Consider the following 12,537-nt stretch of genomic DNA (forward strand, 5'->3'; position numbering starts at 1 on the left):
TTGTCCTCAATGTCCCCATTGTCCCCAATGTCCCCAATGTCCCCAATGTCCCCATTGTCCCCAATGTCCCCAATGTCCCCAATGTCCCCTCAATGTCCCCAATGTCCCCACTGTCCCCATTGTCCCCTCACTGTCCCCAGGCCGCTGCACATCGCGGTGGCGCAGGGCGCTGTTCCCGTCGCCCGCCGCTTGGTGGCGCTGTTCCTGCGGGGGGTAAGTGGCGCGACCTGGACGTGTACAACCACCTGAGACAGGTGAGGGGACACCTGGGGACACTCTGGGGACATCGGGGGGGGTTTGGGGGCATTGGGGACAAATGGGGACATTGGGGGGCTTGGGGACATTGGGGGAATTTTGGGGTTGAGGACATTGAGGGGCTTTGGGGACATTGTGGGGGAGTCACTTAGCCCCGCCCCTTTGTCCAACCTTGACCACGCCCCTGGCCCCACCCCCTCACCTGTGCCCAGGTGTCCCTCACCTGTGTCACCTGTCCCAGGTGTCCCCAATGTCCCTCACCCGTGTCACTGTGTCAATGTCCCTCACCTGTGTCACACACCTGTCCCCTCACAGACCCCGCTGCACCTGGCGGTGATCACGGGCCAGGTGTCCCTCACCTGTGTCACTGTGACACACCTGTGTGACACACCTGTCCCCTCAGACCCCGCTGCACCTGGCGGTGATCACAGGCCAGGTGTCCCCAATGTCCCTCACCTGTGTCATACCTGTGTGACACACCTGTCCCCTCAAACCCCGCTGCACCTGGCGGTGATCACGGGCCAGGTGTCCCCAATGTCACTCACCTGTGTCACACCTGTCCCCTCACAGACCCCGCTGCACCTGGCGGTGATCACGGGCCAGGTGTCCCTCACCTGTGTCACACCTGTCCCCTCAGACCCCGCTGCACCTGGCGGTGATCACGGGCCAGGTGTCCCTCACCTGTGTCACACCTGTCCCCTCAGACCCCGCTGCACCTGGCGGTGATCACGGGCCAGGTGTCCCCTCCACCTGTGTCACATTGTCACCTGCAGACCCCGCTGCACCTGGCGGTGATCACGGGCCAGGTGTCCCTCACCTGTGTCACACCTGTCCCCTCAGACCCCCCTGCACCTGGCGGTGATCACGGGCCAGGTGTCCCCAATGTCACACACCTGTGTCACACACCTGTCCCCTCACAGACCCCGCTGCACCTGGCAGTGATCACGGGCCAGGGTGTCCCTCACCTGTGTGACTGTGACACACCTGTGTGACACACCTGTCCCCTCAGACCCCGCTGCACCTGGCGGTGATCACGGGCCAGGTGTCCCTCACCTGTGTCACACACCTGTCCCCTCAGACCCCGCTGCACCTGGCGGTGATCACGGGCCAGGTGTCCCTCACCTGTGTCACACCTGTGTGACACACCTGTCCCCTCACAGACCCCGCTGCACCTGGCGGTGATCACGGGCCAGGTGTCCCTCACCTGTGACACACCTGTGTGTCACACCTGTCCCCTCACAGACCCCGCTGCACCTGGCGGTGATCACGGGCCAGGTGTCCCTCACCTGTGTCACATTGTCCCCTCAGACGCCCCTGCACCTGGCGGTGATCACGGGCCAGGTGTCCCCAATGTCACACACCTGTGTCACACACCTGTCCCCTCAGACCCCGCTGCACCTGGCGGTGATCACGGGCCAGGTGTCCCCAATGTCACACACCTGTGTGACACACCTGTCCCCTCAGACCCCGCTGCACCTGGCAGTGATCACGGGCCAGGTGTCCCTCACCTGTGTCACATTGTCACCTGCTGACCCCCCCTGCACCTGGCGGTGATCACGGGCCAGGTGTCCCTCACCTGTGTCACACCTGTCCCCTCAGACCCCCCTTCACCTGGCGGTGATCACGGGCCAGGTGTCCCTCACCTGTGTCACTGTCACACACCTGTGTCACACCTGTGTCACACCTGTCCCCTCAGACCCCGCTGCACCTGGCGGTGATCACGGGCCAGGTGTCCCCAATGTCACTCACCTGTGTGACACACCTGTCCCCTCACAGACCCCGCTGCACCTGGCGGTGATCACGGGCCAGGTGTCCCTCACCTGTGTCACACCTGTCCCCTCACAGACCCCCCCTTCACCTGGCGGTGATCACGGGCCAGGTGTCCCTCACCTGTGTCACACCTGTCCCCTCAGACCCCGCTGCACCTGGCGGTGATCACGGGCCAGGTGTCCCTCACCTGTGTGACACACCTGTCCCCTCAGACCCCCCTGCACCTGGCGGGTGATCACGGGCCAGGTGTCGCTCGTCCGCCTCCTGGTGTCGCACGGCGCGTCCCCGATGTGCCCGGACCGCCTGGGCCGCACATGCGCACACCTCGCCTGCGGCTCCCACCTGGCCGGAGGGGGCGGGGCCACGGCCGGGCCACGCCCCCGCGTCCTGCGCGAGCTCCTGAGGGGCCCCGGGGGCGGGGCCGTCGATCTGCAGGCGCGGGATTATGAGGGTGAGGAGAAATGGGGGGAAAAATGGGGAAAAAATGGGGGATTTTGGGGGGAAAAAATCGGAGTTTTGGGGTTTGGGGAAAATGGGGGAAATGGGGGAAAAAAATGGGGGGGAATTTGGGGAAAAAATTGGGGGAAAAAATGGGAGAAATTGGGGGGGGGAGCCCCGTGGATCTGCAGGCGCGGGAATGTGAGGGTGAGGAGAAATGGGGGGAAAAAGGGGAAAAAAATGGGGAAAAAATGGGGGATTTGGGGAAAAAAATCGGATTTTGGGGGTTTGGGGAAAATGGGGGAAATGGGGGAAAAAAATGGGGGGAATTTGGGGAAAAAAATGGGGGGAAAAAATGGGAAAAATTGGGGGGGGGAGCCCCGGGGGGAGCCCCGTGGATCTGCAGGCGCGGGATTATGAGGGTGAGGAGAAATGGGGGGAAAAATGGGGAAAAAAATGGGGAAAAAATGGGGGATTTTGGGGAAAAAAATCGGAGTTTTGGGGTTTGGGGAAAATGGGGGAAATGGGGGAAAAAAATGGGGGGAATTTGGGGAAAAAATTGGGGGGAAAAAATGGGGGAAATTGGGGGAGGAGCCCCGGGGGGAGCCCCGTGGATCTGCAGGCGCGGGAATGTGAGGTTGAGGAGAAATGGGGAAAAAATGGAAATTTTGGGAAAAAAATTCGGAATTGGGGATTTGGAGGTTTGGGGAAAATGGGGGAAAAAAATGGGCGGAATTTGGGGAAAAAAAGGGGGAAATTGGGGGAGGAGCCCCGGGGGGCGCCCCGTGGATCTGCAGGCGCGGGATTGTGAGGGTGAGGAGAAATGGGGGGAAAAAATGGGGAAAAATGGGGGATTTTGGGGGAAAAAATTCGGGATTTTGGGGGTTTGGGAAAATGGGGGAAAAAAATGGGGGGAATTTGGGGAAAAAATTGGGGGGAAAAAATGGGAGAAATTGGGGGAGGAGCCCCGGGGGCGGGGCCGTGGATTTGCAGGCGCGGGATTATGAGGGTGAGGAGAAATGGGGAAAAAAATGGGGGATTTTGGGGAAAAAATGGGGGATTTGGGGGAAAAAAATCGGATTTTGGGGGTTTGGGGAAAATGGGGGAAATGGGGGAAAAAATGGGGGAATTTGGGGAAAAAAATGGGGGGAAAAAATGGGAAAAATTGGGGGGGGGAGCCCCGTGGATCTGCAGGCGCGGGATTATGAGGGTGAGGAGAAATGGGGGGAAAAAAGGGGAAAAAATGGGGAAAAAATGGGGGATTTGGGGGAAAAAATTCGGAATTTTGGGGTTTGGGGGAAATGGGGGGAAAAAATGGGCGGATTTGGGGGAAAAAATGGGGGGAAAAAATGGGAGAAATTGGGGGAGGAGCCCCGGGGGCGGGGCCGTGGATTTGCAGGCGCGGGATTATGAGGGTGAGGAGAAATGGGGGAAAAAATGGAAATTTTGGGAAAAAAATTCGGAATTTGGGGATTTGGAGGTTTGGGGAAAATGGGGGAAAAAAATGGGCGGAATTTGGGGAAAAAAAGGGGGAAATTGGGGGAGGAGCCCCGGGGGGCGCCCCGTGGATCTGCAGGCGCGGGATTGTGAGGGTGAGGAGAAATGGGGGGAAAAAATGGGGAAAAAATGGGGGATTTTGGGGGAAAAAATTCGGGATTTTGGGGGTTTGGGGAAAATGGGGGAAAAAAATGGGGGGAATTTGGGGAAAAAATTGGGGGGAAAAAATGGGAAAAATTGGGGGGGGGAGCCCCGTGGATCTGCAGGCGCGGGATTATGAGGGTGAGGAGAAATGGGGAGAAAAAAGGGGAAAAAATGGGGAAAAAATGGGGGATTTGGGGAAAAAAATCGGATTTTGGGGGTTTGGGGAAAATGGGGGAAAAAAATGGGGGGAATTTGGGGAAAAAGTTGGGGGAAAAAAAATGGGGGAAATTGGGGGAGGAGCCCCGGGGGCGGGGCCGTGGATCTGCAGGCGCGGGATTATGAGGGTGAGGAGAAATGGGGGGAAAAAATGGAAATTTTGGGAAAAAAATTCGGAATTTGGGGATTTGGAGGTTTGGGGAAAATGGGGGAAAAAAATGGGCGGAATTTGGGGAAAAAAAGGGGGAAATTGGGGGAGGAGCCCCGGGGGGCGCCCCGTGGATCTGCAGGCGCGGGATTGTGAGGGTGAGGAGAAATGGGGAAAAAAATGGGGGATTTTGGGGAAAAAATGGGGGATTTGGGGGAAAAAATTCGGAATTTTTGGGGTTTTGGGGTTTGGGGGAAATGGGGGGAAAAAATGGGCGGAATTTGGGGAAAAAAATGGGGGGAAAAAATGGGAAAAATTGGGGGGGGAGCCCCGTGGATCTGCAGGCGCGGGATTATGAGGGTGAGGAGAAATGGGGGGAAAAAAGGGGAAAAAATGGGGAAAAAATGGGGGATTTGGGGAAAAAATCGGATTTTGGGGGTTTGGGGAAAATGGGGGAAAAAAATGGGGGGAATTTGGGGAAAAAATTGGGGGAAAAAAAATGGGGGAAATTGGGGGAGGAGCCCCGGGGGCGGGGCCGTGGATCTGCAGGCGCGGGAATGTGAGGGTGAGGAGAAATGGGGGAAAAATGGGGGGAAAATGGGGGATTTTGGGGAAAAAATTCGGAATTTGGGGGTTTTGGGGTTTGGGGAAAATGGGGGGGAAAAATGGGCGGAATTTGGGGGAAAAAAAGGGGGAAATTGGGGAAGGAGCCCCGGGGGGAGCCCCGTGGATCTGCAGGCGCGGGAATGTGAGGGTGAGGAGAAATGGGGGGAAAAAATGGGGAAAAATGGGGGATTTTGGGGAAAAAAATCGGATTTTGGGGGTTTGGGGAAAATGGGGGAAAAAAATGGGGGAATTTGGGGAAAAAATTGGGGGGAAAAAATGGGAAAAATTGGGGGGGGGAGCCCCGTGGATCTGCAGGCGCGGGATTATGAGGGTGAGGAGAAATGGGGGAAAAAATGGGGGATTTTGGGGAAAAAATTCGGAATTTGGGGGTTTTGGGGTTTGGGGAAAATTGGGGGAAAAATTGGGCGGAATTTGGGGAAAAAATTGGGGGAAAAAAAATGGGGGAAATTGGGGGAGGAGCCCCGGGGGGAGCCCCGTGGATCTGCAGGCCCGGGAATGTGAGGGTGAGGAGAAATTGGGGGAAAAAATGGGGGATTTGGGGGAAAAAATGGGGGATTTGGGGGAAAAAAATCGGATTCTGGGGGTTTGGGGAAAAAATGGGCGGAATTTGGGTAAAAATTGGGGGGAAAAAATGGGAGAAATTGCGGGGGGAGCCCCGTGGATCTGCAGGCGCGGGATTGTGAGGGTGAGGAGATAATGGGGAAAAAATGGAAATTTTGGGAAAATTGGGGGAAATTCAGAGTTTGGGGATTTGGGGGAAAATTGGGGGAAAAAATTGGGCGGAATTTGGGAAGAAATTGGGGAAAAATTGGGGGGAAAAAAAGGGGGAAATTGGGGGAGGAGCCCCGGGGACGCCCCGTGGATCTGCAGGCGCGGGACTGTGAGGGTGAGGAGAAATTGGGAAATTTTGGGGAATATTTTGGGGAATTTTTCATGAAATTTTCATGGATTTGGGGGATTTTTTGGGGAATTTTTTGGGATTTTTTGGGGAATTTTGGGGGGAATTTTTGGGAATTTTTGGGGGAATTTTTGGGACTATTTTGGGATATTTTTGGGAATATTTTTGGGAATATTTTGGGGTTTTGTGCCATTTTCTCCCCCAGGTCTGACCCCCCTACACGTGGCCGTGGCCTCGGGCTCCCGCGAGAGCGTCCTGCTGCTGCTGGAGCACGGGGCTGATGTCGATGCCGGGGTGAGAAATTCCAGAAAATTCCAGAAAGTTCCCGAAAATTCCGGAAATTTGGGAAAATTTGGGATTTCCTGGGAATTTTGAGGGGGTTTGAGGGGGTTTAAAGGGGATTTTTGGGGAATTATTTTGATTTTTTGGGGATTTTTGGGAGGTTTTGGAGGAAATTTTGTGTGGAATTATTTGGACATTTTTGGGGGGGGGATTTTTTAAATTATTATTTTGAATTTTTTGGGGGGAATTTTGGGGAATATTTGGGGTGAGTTTAGGGATTTTTTTTGTATTTTGGAGGATTTTGGGGGAATTTTCGGGGAATATTTTGAGGGATTTTGGGGAGAATTTTTGAGGAGATTTCTTGGAGAATTTGGGGGAATTTTTGGGGCATTTTGGGGGATTTCTTAATTTTTGTGGGATTATTGAAATTTTTTTTCAATTTTTATTTGGAATTTGGTGGATTTGATGGAATATTTTGATTTTGATGGGATTTTTTGGGATTTTTTGGGCCCTTTCAGGACATCAAGAGCGGGCGCTCGCCGCTGCTGCACGCGGTGGAGAACGACAGCCTGGAGATGGCCGAGCTCCTGCTCCAGGTGGGGAAAAATTGGAATTTTTTGGGGGAAATTCTGGGAATTTTCAGAAAATTTGGGGAGAATTTGGGAATTTTGGGGGGTTTGGGGGGAAATTTCGGGGGAAATTTGGGGAAAATCGGAGAAAATTTGGGAATTTTCCATGGATTTTTGGGGATTTTTATGGAATTTTTGGGGGGATTTTATGGGATTTTTGGGTGATTTTTTGGGGGAATTTTATTGGATTTTTTTAGGGAATCTTGTGGGATTTTTGGGTGATTTTTTTTTAATTTTATGAGACTTTTAATGGGCTTTTTAATGGGATTTTTGGGTTTTTTTTTGAAGAATTTAATGGGATTTTTATGGGATTTTTGGGGTGATTTGGGGGAATTTTATGGGATAGATGGGGCGATTTTTGGGGTGATTTCACAGAATTTTGTGGGACTTCAGGATGATTTTGTGGGATCTTTTTTCTGAATTGATGGGAATTTTTGGGGGATTTTGGTGGAATTTTTGGAGGGGCTCGGGCTGGAAATTTGGGCGAAATCGGGAAGGGTTTGGGGGAGTTCTTGGCGGAAATTTTGCATTTTTTTCTCATTTTTTCCAATTCTGAAGGGGTTTGCGGCAGGAATTTGGGGGAAATTGAGGAGAATTTTGGGTTTGATTTTAAGTTTTTATTAATTTCAGCACGGTGCCAGCACGAACACGCAGTCATACACTCCCCTGGATTTGGGGATTTTAATGGGATTTTAATGGGATTTTTCATTATTTTTTCAGGGAATTTTATGGGATCTTTTGGGGGGAATTTTTTGGGGAATTTTATCGGATTTTTGTGGGATTTTAATGGGATTTTTTGGGGGAATTTTATGGGATTTTAGGGTGATTTTTGGGACGTCTTTTGTAGTGATTTGGGGGAAATTAATGGGATTTTTCTGGGATTTTTTTGGGCGATTTTGCAGAACGTGATCAGGTTTCTTGGGTGATTTTTGGGCGATTGTTTTGGAATTTTATGGGGACTATTGGTGGCGTTTTTTCAGGAATTTTTCACGATTCTTACGGAATTTTTGGTGGAATTTGAAGGAGATTTCTTTTTTGGAATTTTTGGGAATTTGGGGAAAAATTTTCCCGAATTTTTAGGGAATTTTGGGGGGAATTTTGTGGGAATTTTGTAGGAATCTGGATTTTTTTTGATTTTTTTTTCTATTTTGAAGGGATGCGATACAGGAATTTTGGGTTTTATTTTAATTTTTTATTAATTCCAGCACGGTGCCAGCGTCAACGCGCAGTCCTACGCCGGCTGCACCGCCCTGCACGCGGCCGCGGGCCGGGGGCTGCTGCGGCTGCTGCGGCTCCTCCTGCGCTGCGGCGCCGACTGCGGCCTCAGGAACCTGCACAACGACACGGCTGCGGCCGTGGCCGTCAGCGCCCAGGTGGGAAAATCACAAATTTGCATAAATTTGCATAAATTAGAATGTGTTTAGGGGGTTTAAATGGGATTTTTTGGGGATTTTTTGGGGGATTTGGGCGCCAACTGCGCCCTCAGGAACCTGCACAACGACACGGCCGCAGCTGTGGCCGTCAGTGCCCAGGTGGGAAACGGGAAATTTGCATAAATTTGCATGAATTTGAATATTTTTATGGGGTTTAAATGAGATTTTGGGGGGATTTTTGGGGTATTTGGGCGCCGACTGCGGCCTCAGGAACCTGCACAACGACACGGCCGCAGCTGTGGCCGTCAGCGCCCAGGTGGGAAAATCACAAATTTGCATAAATTTGCATAAATTAGAATGTGTTTAGGGGGTTTAAATGGGGTTTTTTGGGATTTTTTGGGGATTTTTTGGGGTATTTGGGCGCCAACTGCGCCCTCAGGAACCTGCACAACAACACGGCCGCAGCTGTGGCTGTCAGTGCCCAGGTGGGAAAATCAGAAATTTGCATGAATTTGCATAAATCTGAATACATTTAGGGAGTTTTAAATGGGATTTTTTGGGGTTTAAATGGGATTTTTTGGGGATTTTTTGGGGTATTTGGGCGCCGACTGCGGCCTCAGGAACCTGCACAACGACACGGCTGCGGCCGTGGCCGTCAGCGCCCAGGTGGGAAAATCACAAATTTGCATAAATTTGCATAAATTAGAATGTGTTTAGGGGGTTTAAATGGGATTTTTTGGGGATTTTTGGGGGATTTGGGCGCCGACTGCGCCCTCAGGAACCTGCACAACGACACGGCTGCAGCTGTGGCCGTCAGTGCCCAGGTGGGAAACGGGAAATTTGCATAAATTTGCATGAATTTGAATATTTTTATGGGGTTTAAATGAGATTTTGGGGGGATTTTTGGGGTATTTGGGCGCCGACTGCGGCCTCAGGAACCTGCACAACGACACGGTCGCAGCTGTGGCCGTCAGCGCCCAGGTGGGAAAATCACAAATTTGCATAAATTTGCATAAATTAGAATGTGTTTAGGGGGTTTAAATGGGGTTTTTTGGGGATTTTTTGGGGTATTTTTGGGGTATTTGGACGCCGACTGCGCCCTCAGGAACCTGCACAACGACACGGCCGTGGCCGTCAGTGCCCAGGTGGGAAACGGGAAATTTGCATAAATTTGCATGAATTTGAATATTTTTATGGGGTTTAAATGAGATTTTGGGGGGATTTTTGGGGTATTTGGGCGCCGACTGCGGCATCAGGAACCTGCACAATGATACTGCCGCAGCCGTGGCCGTCAGTGTCCAGCTCGGACATTTGCATAAATTTGCATAAATTTGCATAAAGTAGAATGTATGTAGGGGTGTTAAATGGGATTTTTTGGGGATTTTTTGGGGTATTTGGGCGCCGACTGCGGCCTCAGGAACCTGCACAATGATACTGCTGCGGGCATGGCCGTCAGTGCCCAGGTGGGAAAATCAGAAATTTGCATGAATTTGCATAAATCTGAATACATTTAGGGAGTTTAAATGGGATTTTTTGGGGATTTTTTGGGGTATTTGGCCTCAGGAACCTGCACAACGACGCGGCTGCGGGAGTGGCCGTCAGTGCCCAGGTATGGAAACCAGAAAGCTGCATAAATCTGCATAAATTTGCATAAATTAGAATGCATTTGGGAGGATTGAATGGGATTTTTTTGGGAATTTTTGTGATTTTTTGGTGATTTTTGGGGGAATTTTGGGGTCAGGAACCTCCACAACGACACGGCCACAGCCGTGGCCATCAGTGCCCAGGTGGGACATTTGCATAAATTTGCATAAATTTGGATAAAATAGGAATGAATTGGGGGTGTTTAAATGGGATTTTTTGGGGGATTTTTGGGGATAAATTTTGGGTGAAATTTTGGGGATTTTGGGTGAAATTTGGAGGGATTTTGGGGATTTTGGATGAAATTTGGGGGATTTTGGATGAAATTTCGGGTGAAATTTGGGGATTTTGGGTGAAATTTGGAGGGATTTTTGGGATTTTGGATGAAATTTTGGGTGAAATTTGGGGATTTTGGGTAAATTTTGGTGATTTTGGTGTTTCTGTCCCCCCCCAGGTGATCGACATCCTGCGGGGCAAAGCCTCGAGACCCCCCCAGGACCCCCCAAAATCCCCCCGGGACCCCCCCAATGGTGAGGAGCGAATTTGGGGGGGTCCTGGGGGGAAAATTCCCAAATTTTGGGGGAAAAATTTCCAAATTTTGGGGCAAAATTCACAAAATTTGGGGGGAAAAAATCCCAAATTTTGGGGCAAAATTCACAAATTTTTTGGGGGGGAAAATTTTCAAATTTTGGGGGGAAAAATTCCCAAATTTTTGGGTGAAAAATCCCAAATTTTGGGGGTGCCTGAGTGGATTTTTTTAGGGGGGGAGGTGGTCTTGGATGGGAAATTCCAAAATTCGGGGGGGAAAATTCCCAAATTTTGTGGTCCTGGGTGGGAAGTTCCCAAATTTTGGGGTTCCTGGGGGAATTTTGGGGGTCCTGGGTGAGAATTCCCAAATTTTGGGGGAAATTTCTCGAATTTTGGAGTCCCTGAAGGGATTTTGGGGGGTCCTGGGTGGGAAATTCCCAAATGTTGGGGGAAAAAATCCCAAATTTGGGGGTCCTGGGGTGGAAAATTGCCAAATTTTGGGATCCTGGGAGAAATTCCCAAATTTTGGAGAGTTTTGGGTGAAAATTCCCAAATTTTGGGGTAAAAATTTCCCAATTTTGGGGCTCCCCTCTGAAAAAATCCCCAATTTTGGCTCCTCTGGCCCCGCCCCCTTTCCAGACCCCGCCTCTGAAGCCACGCCCTCCTCCGCATCAGGAGCCACGCCCACTTCCGCACAAACAGCCAATCGGGTGGAAGGGGCGGAGCTTCCCGGCAGATTAACGGGAGCTCAGGGAGGCCCCGCCCACCAGCAGAGCAGGGACCAATCAGAAGCGGTCACGGCGAGGCCACGCCCCTTTGGGCCTCAGAGGCTCCGCCCACGGGAGGGGCGGGGCCAGAGCAGCATTAACGGAGAATAGAAAAGAAAAGAAAATAAAATAAAATAAAATAAAATAAAATAAAATAAAATAAAATAAAATAAAATAAAATAAAATAAAATAGGGGGAATGGACTGGGAGGGAACTGGGATGAACTGGGAGGGGATTTGGGGTTACTGGTTTGTACTGGGAGGGAACTGGGAGAGAATTGGGAGGGACTGGGATGAACTGGGATGGAGCTGGGGGTTACTGGTTTATACTGGTTTGGGGTTTGGGGTTACTGGGAGGGAACTGGGATGGATTGGGCTGGACTGGAGGACTCTGGCCCAAACTGGGCCAAACTGGGATGAACTGGGATGAACTGGGAGGGGATTTGGAGTTACTGGTTTATACTGGTTTGGGGTTTCACATTAGTGGGATTGAACTGGGAGGGAACTGGGGGTTACTGGTTTGTACTGGGAGAGGATTGGGAGGGACTGGGATGAACTGGGAGGGGAACTGGGATTGAACTGGGAGGACTCTGGGCCAAACTGGGATGGACTGGGAGCTGCTGGGAGTCACTGGGATGAACTGGGAGCTACTGGGAGGGAACTGGGACAAACTGGGAGCGACTGGGATGAACTGGGCCAAACTGGGATAAACTGGGAGTCACTGGGATTGAACTGGGATTGAACTGGAAGAGGTTGGGACTGACTGGGAGTCGCTGGGATTGAACTGGGAGTTACTGGGAGTAATTAGGATGAACTGGGATGAACTGGAAGGACTCTGGGCCAAACTGGGATGAACTGGGCCAAACTGGGAGGGGACTGGGATGAACTGAGATAAACTGGGGTGAACTGGGAGTTACTGGGAGGGAACTGGGATGAACTGGGAGGGACTGGGATGAGTTGGGCCAAACTGGGATAAACTGGGAGTCACTGGGAGTGACTGGGATGGACTGAGAGGACTCTGGGCCGAACTGGGATGAACTGGGAGTTACTGGGATTGAACTGGGACTCACTGGGATGAACTGGGAGTTACTGGGATTGAACTGGGATGAACTGGAATGGACTGGGAGTCACTGGGATGAGCTGGGAGTTACTGGGATGAACTGGGACTCACTGGGATTGAACTGGGATGAACTGGGATTGAACTGGGAGTCACTGGGATGAACTGGGATGAACTGGGACTCACTGGAATGGACTGGGAGTCACTGGGATGAACTGGGAGTTACTGGGATTGAACTGGGACTCACTGGAATTGAACTGGGATGAAC

The 12,537-nt window shown here is 51.4% G+C and overlaps 1 protein-coding gene and 1 long non-coding RNA gene across 2 annotated transcripts; both read left to right on the forward strand.

Annotated features, from left to right (window-relative positions):
- The first annotated feature begins 143 nt into the window (after positions 1-143).
- On the forward strand, positions 144-8,328 carry LOC134433974 (B-cell lymphoma 3 protein homolog). Its single transcript, XM_063182656.1, has 6 exons — positions 144-254; positions 1,642-1,674; positions 2,272-2,476; positions 6,199-6,287; positions 6,794-6,871; positions 8,110-8,328. Exons 3-6 carry the CDS (start codon positions 2,314-2,316, stop codon positions 8,326-8,328), a joined length of 549 nt encoding a protein of 182 aa, XP_063038726.1. The 5' UTR covers positions 144-254; positions 1,642-1,674; positions 2,272-2,313.
- Positions 8,329-8,877: 549 nt separating this feature from the next.
- Positions 8,878-11,372, forward strand: LOC134433978 (uncharacterized). Its single transcript, XR_010031784.1, has 3 exons — positions 8,878-8,943; positions 10,373-10,448; positions 11,086-11,372. It is a non-coding gene; the product is annotated as an uncharacterized LOC134433978 (long non-coding RNA).
- Positions 11,373-12,537: the final 1,165 nt, after the last annotated feature.

Source organism: Melospiza melodia, unplaced genomic scaffold, assembly GCF_035770615.1.
Source record: "Melospiza melodia melodia isolate bMelMel2 unplaced genomic scaffold, bMelMel2.pri scaffold_282, whole genome shotgun sequence".
Classification (NCBI taxonomy): Eukaryota; Metazoa; Chordata; class Aves; order Passeriformes; family Passerellidae; genus Melospiza; species Melospiza melodia.

What these genes read in the sequence shown, in the direction of transcription:
- LOC134433974 (XM_063182656.1), top strand. Translation starts at nt 2,314, where the DNA reads ATGTGCCCGGACCGCCTGGGCCGCACATGCGCACACCTCGCCTGCGGC. An exon ending in GGGCTGATGTCGATGCCGGG is followed by an intron (nt 6,288 to 6,793) that starts GTGAGAAATTCC and finishes GGGCCCTTTCAG; the next exon opens with GACATCAAGAGCGGGCGCTC. An exon ending in TGGCCGAGCTCCTGCTCCAG is followed by an intron (nt 6,872 to 8,109) that starts GTGGGGAAAAAT and finishes TATTAATTCCAG; the next exon opens with CACGGTGCCAGCGTCAACGC.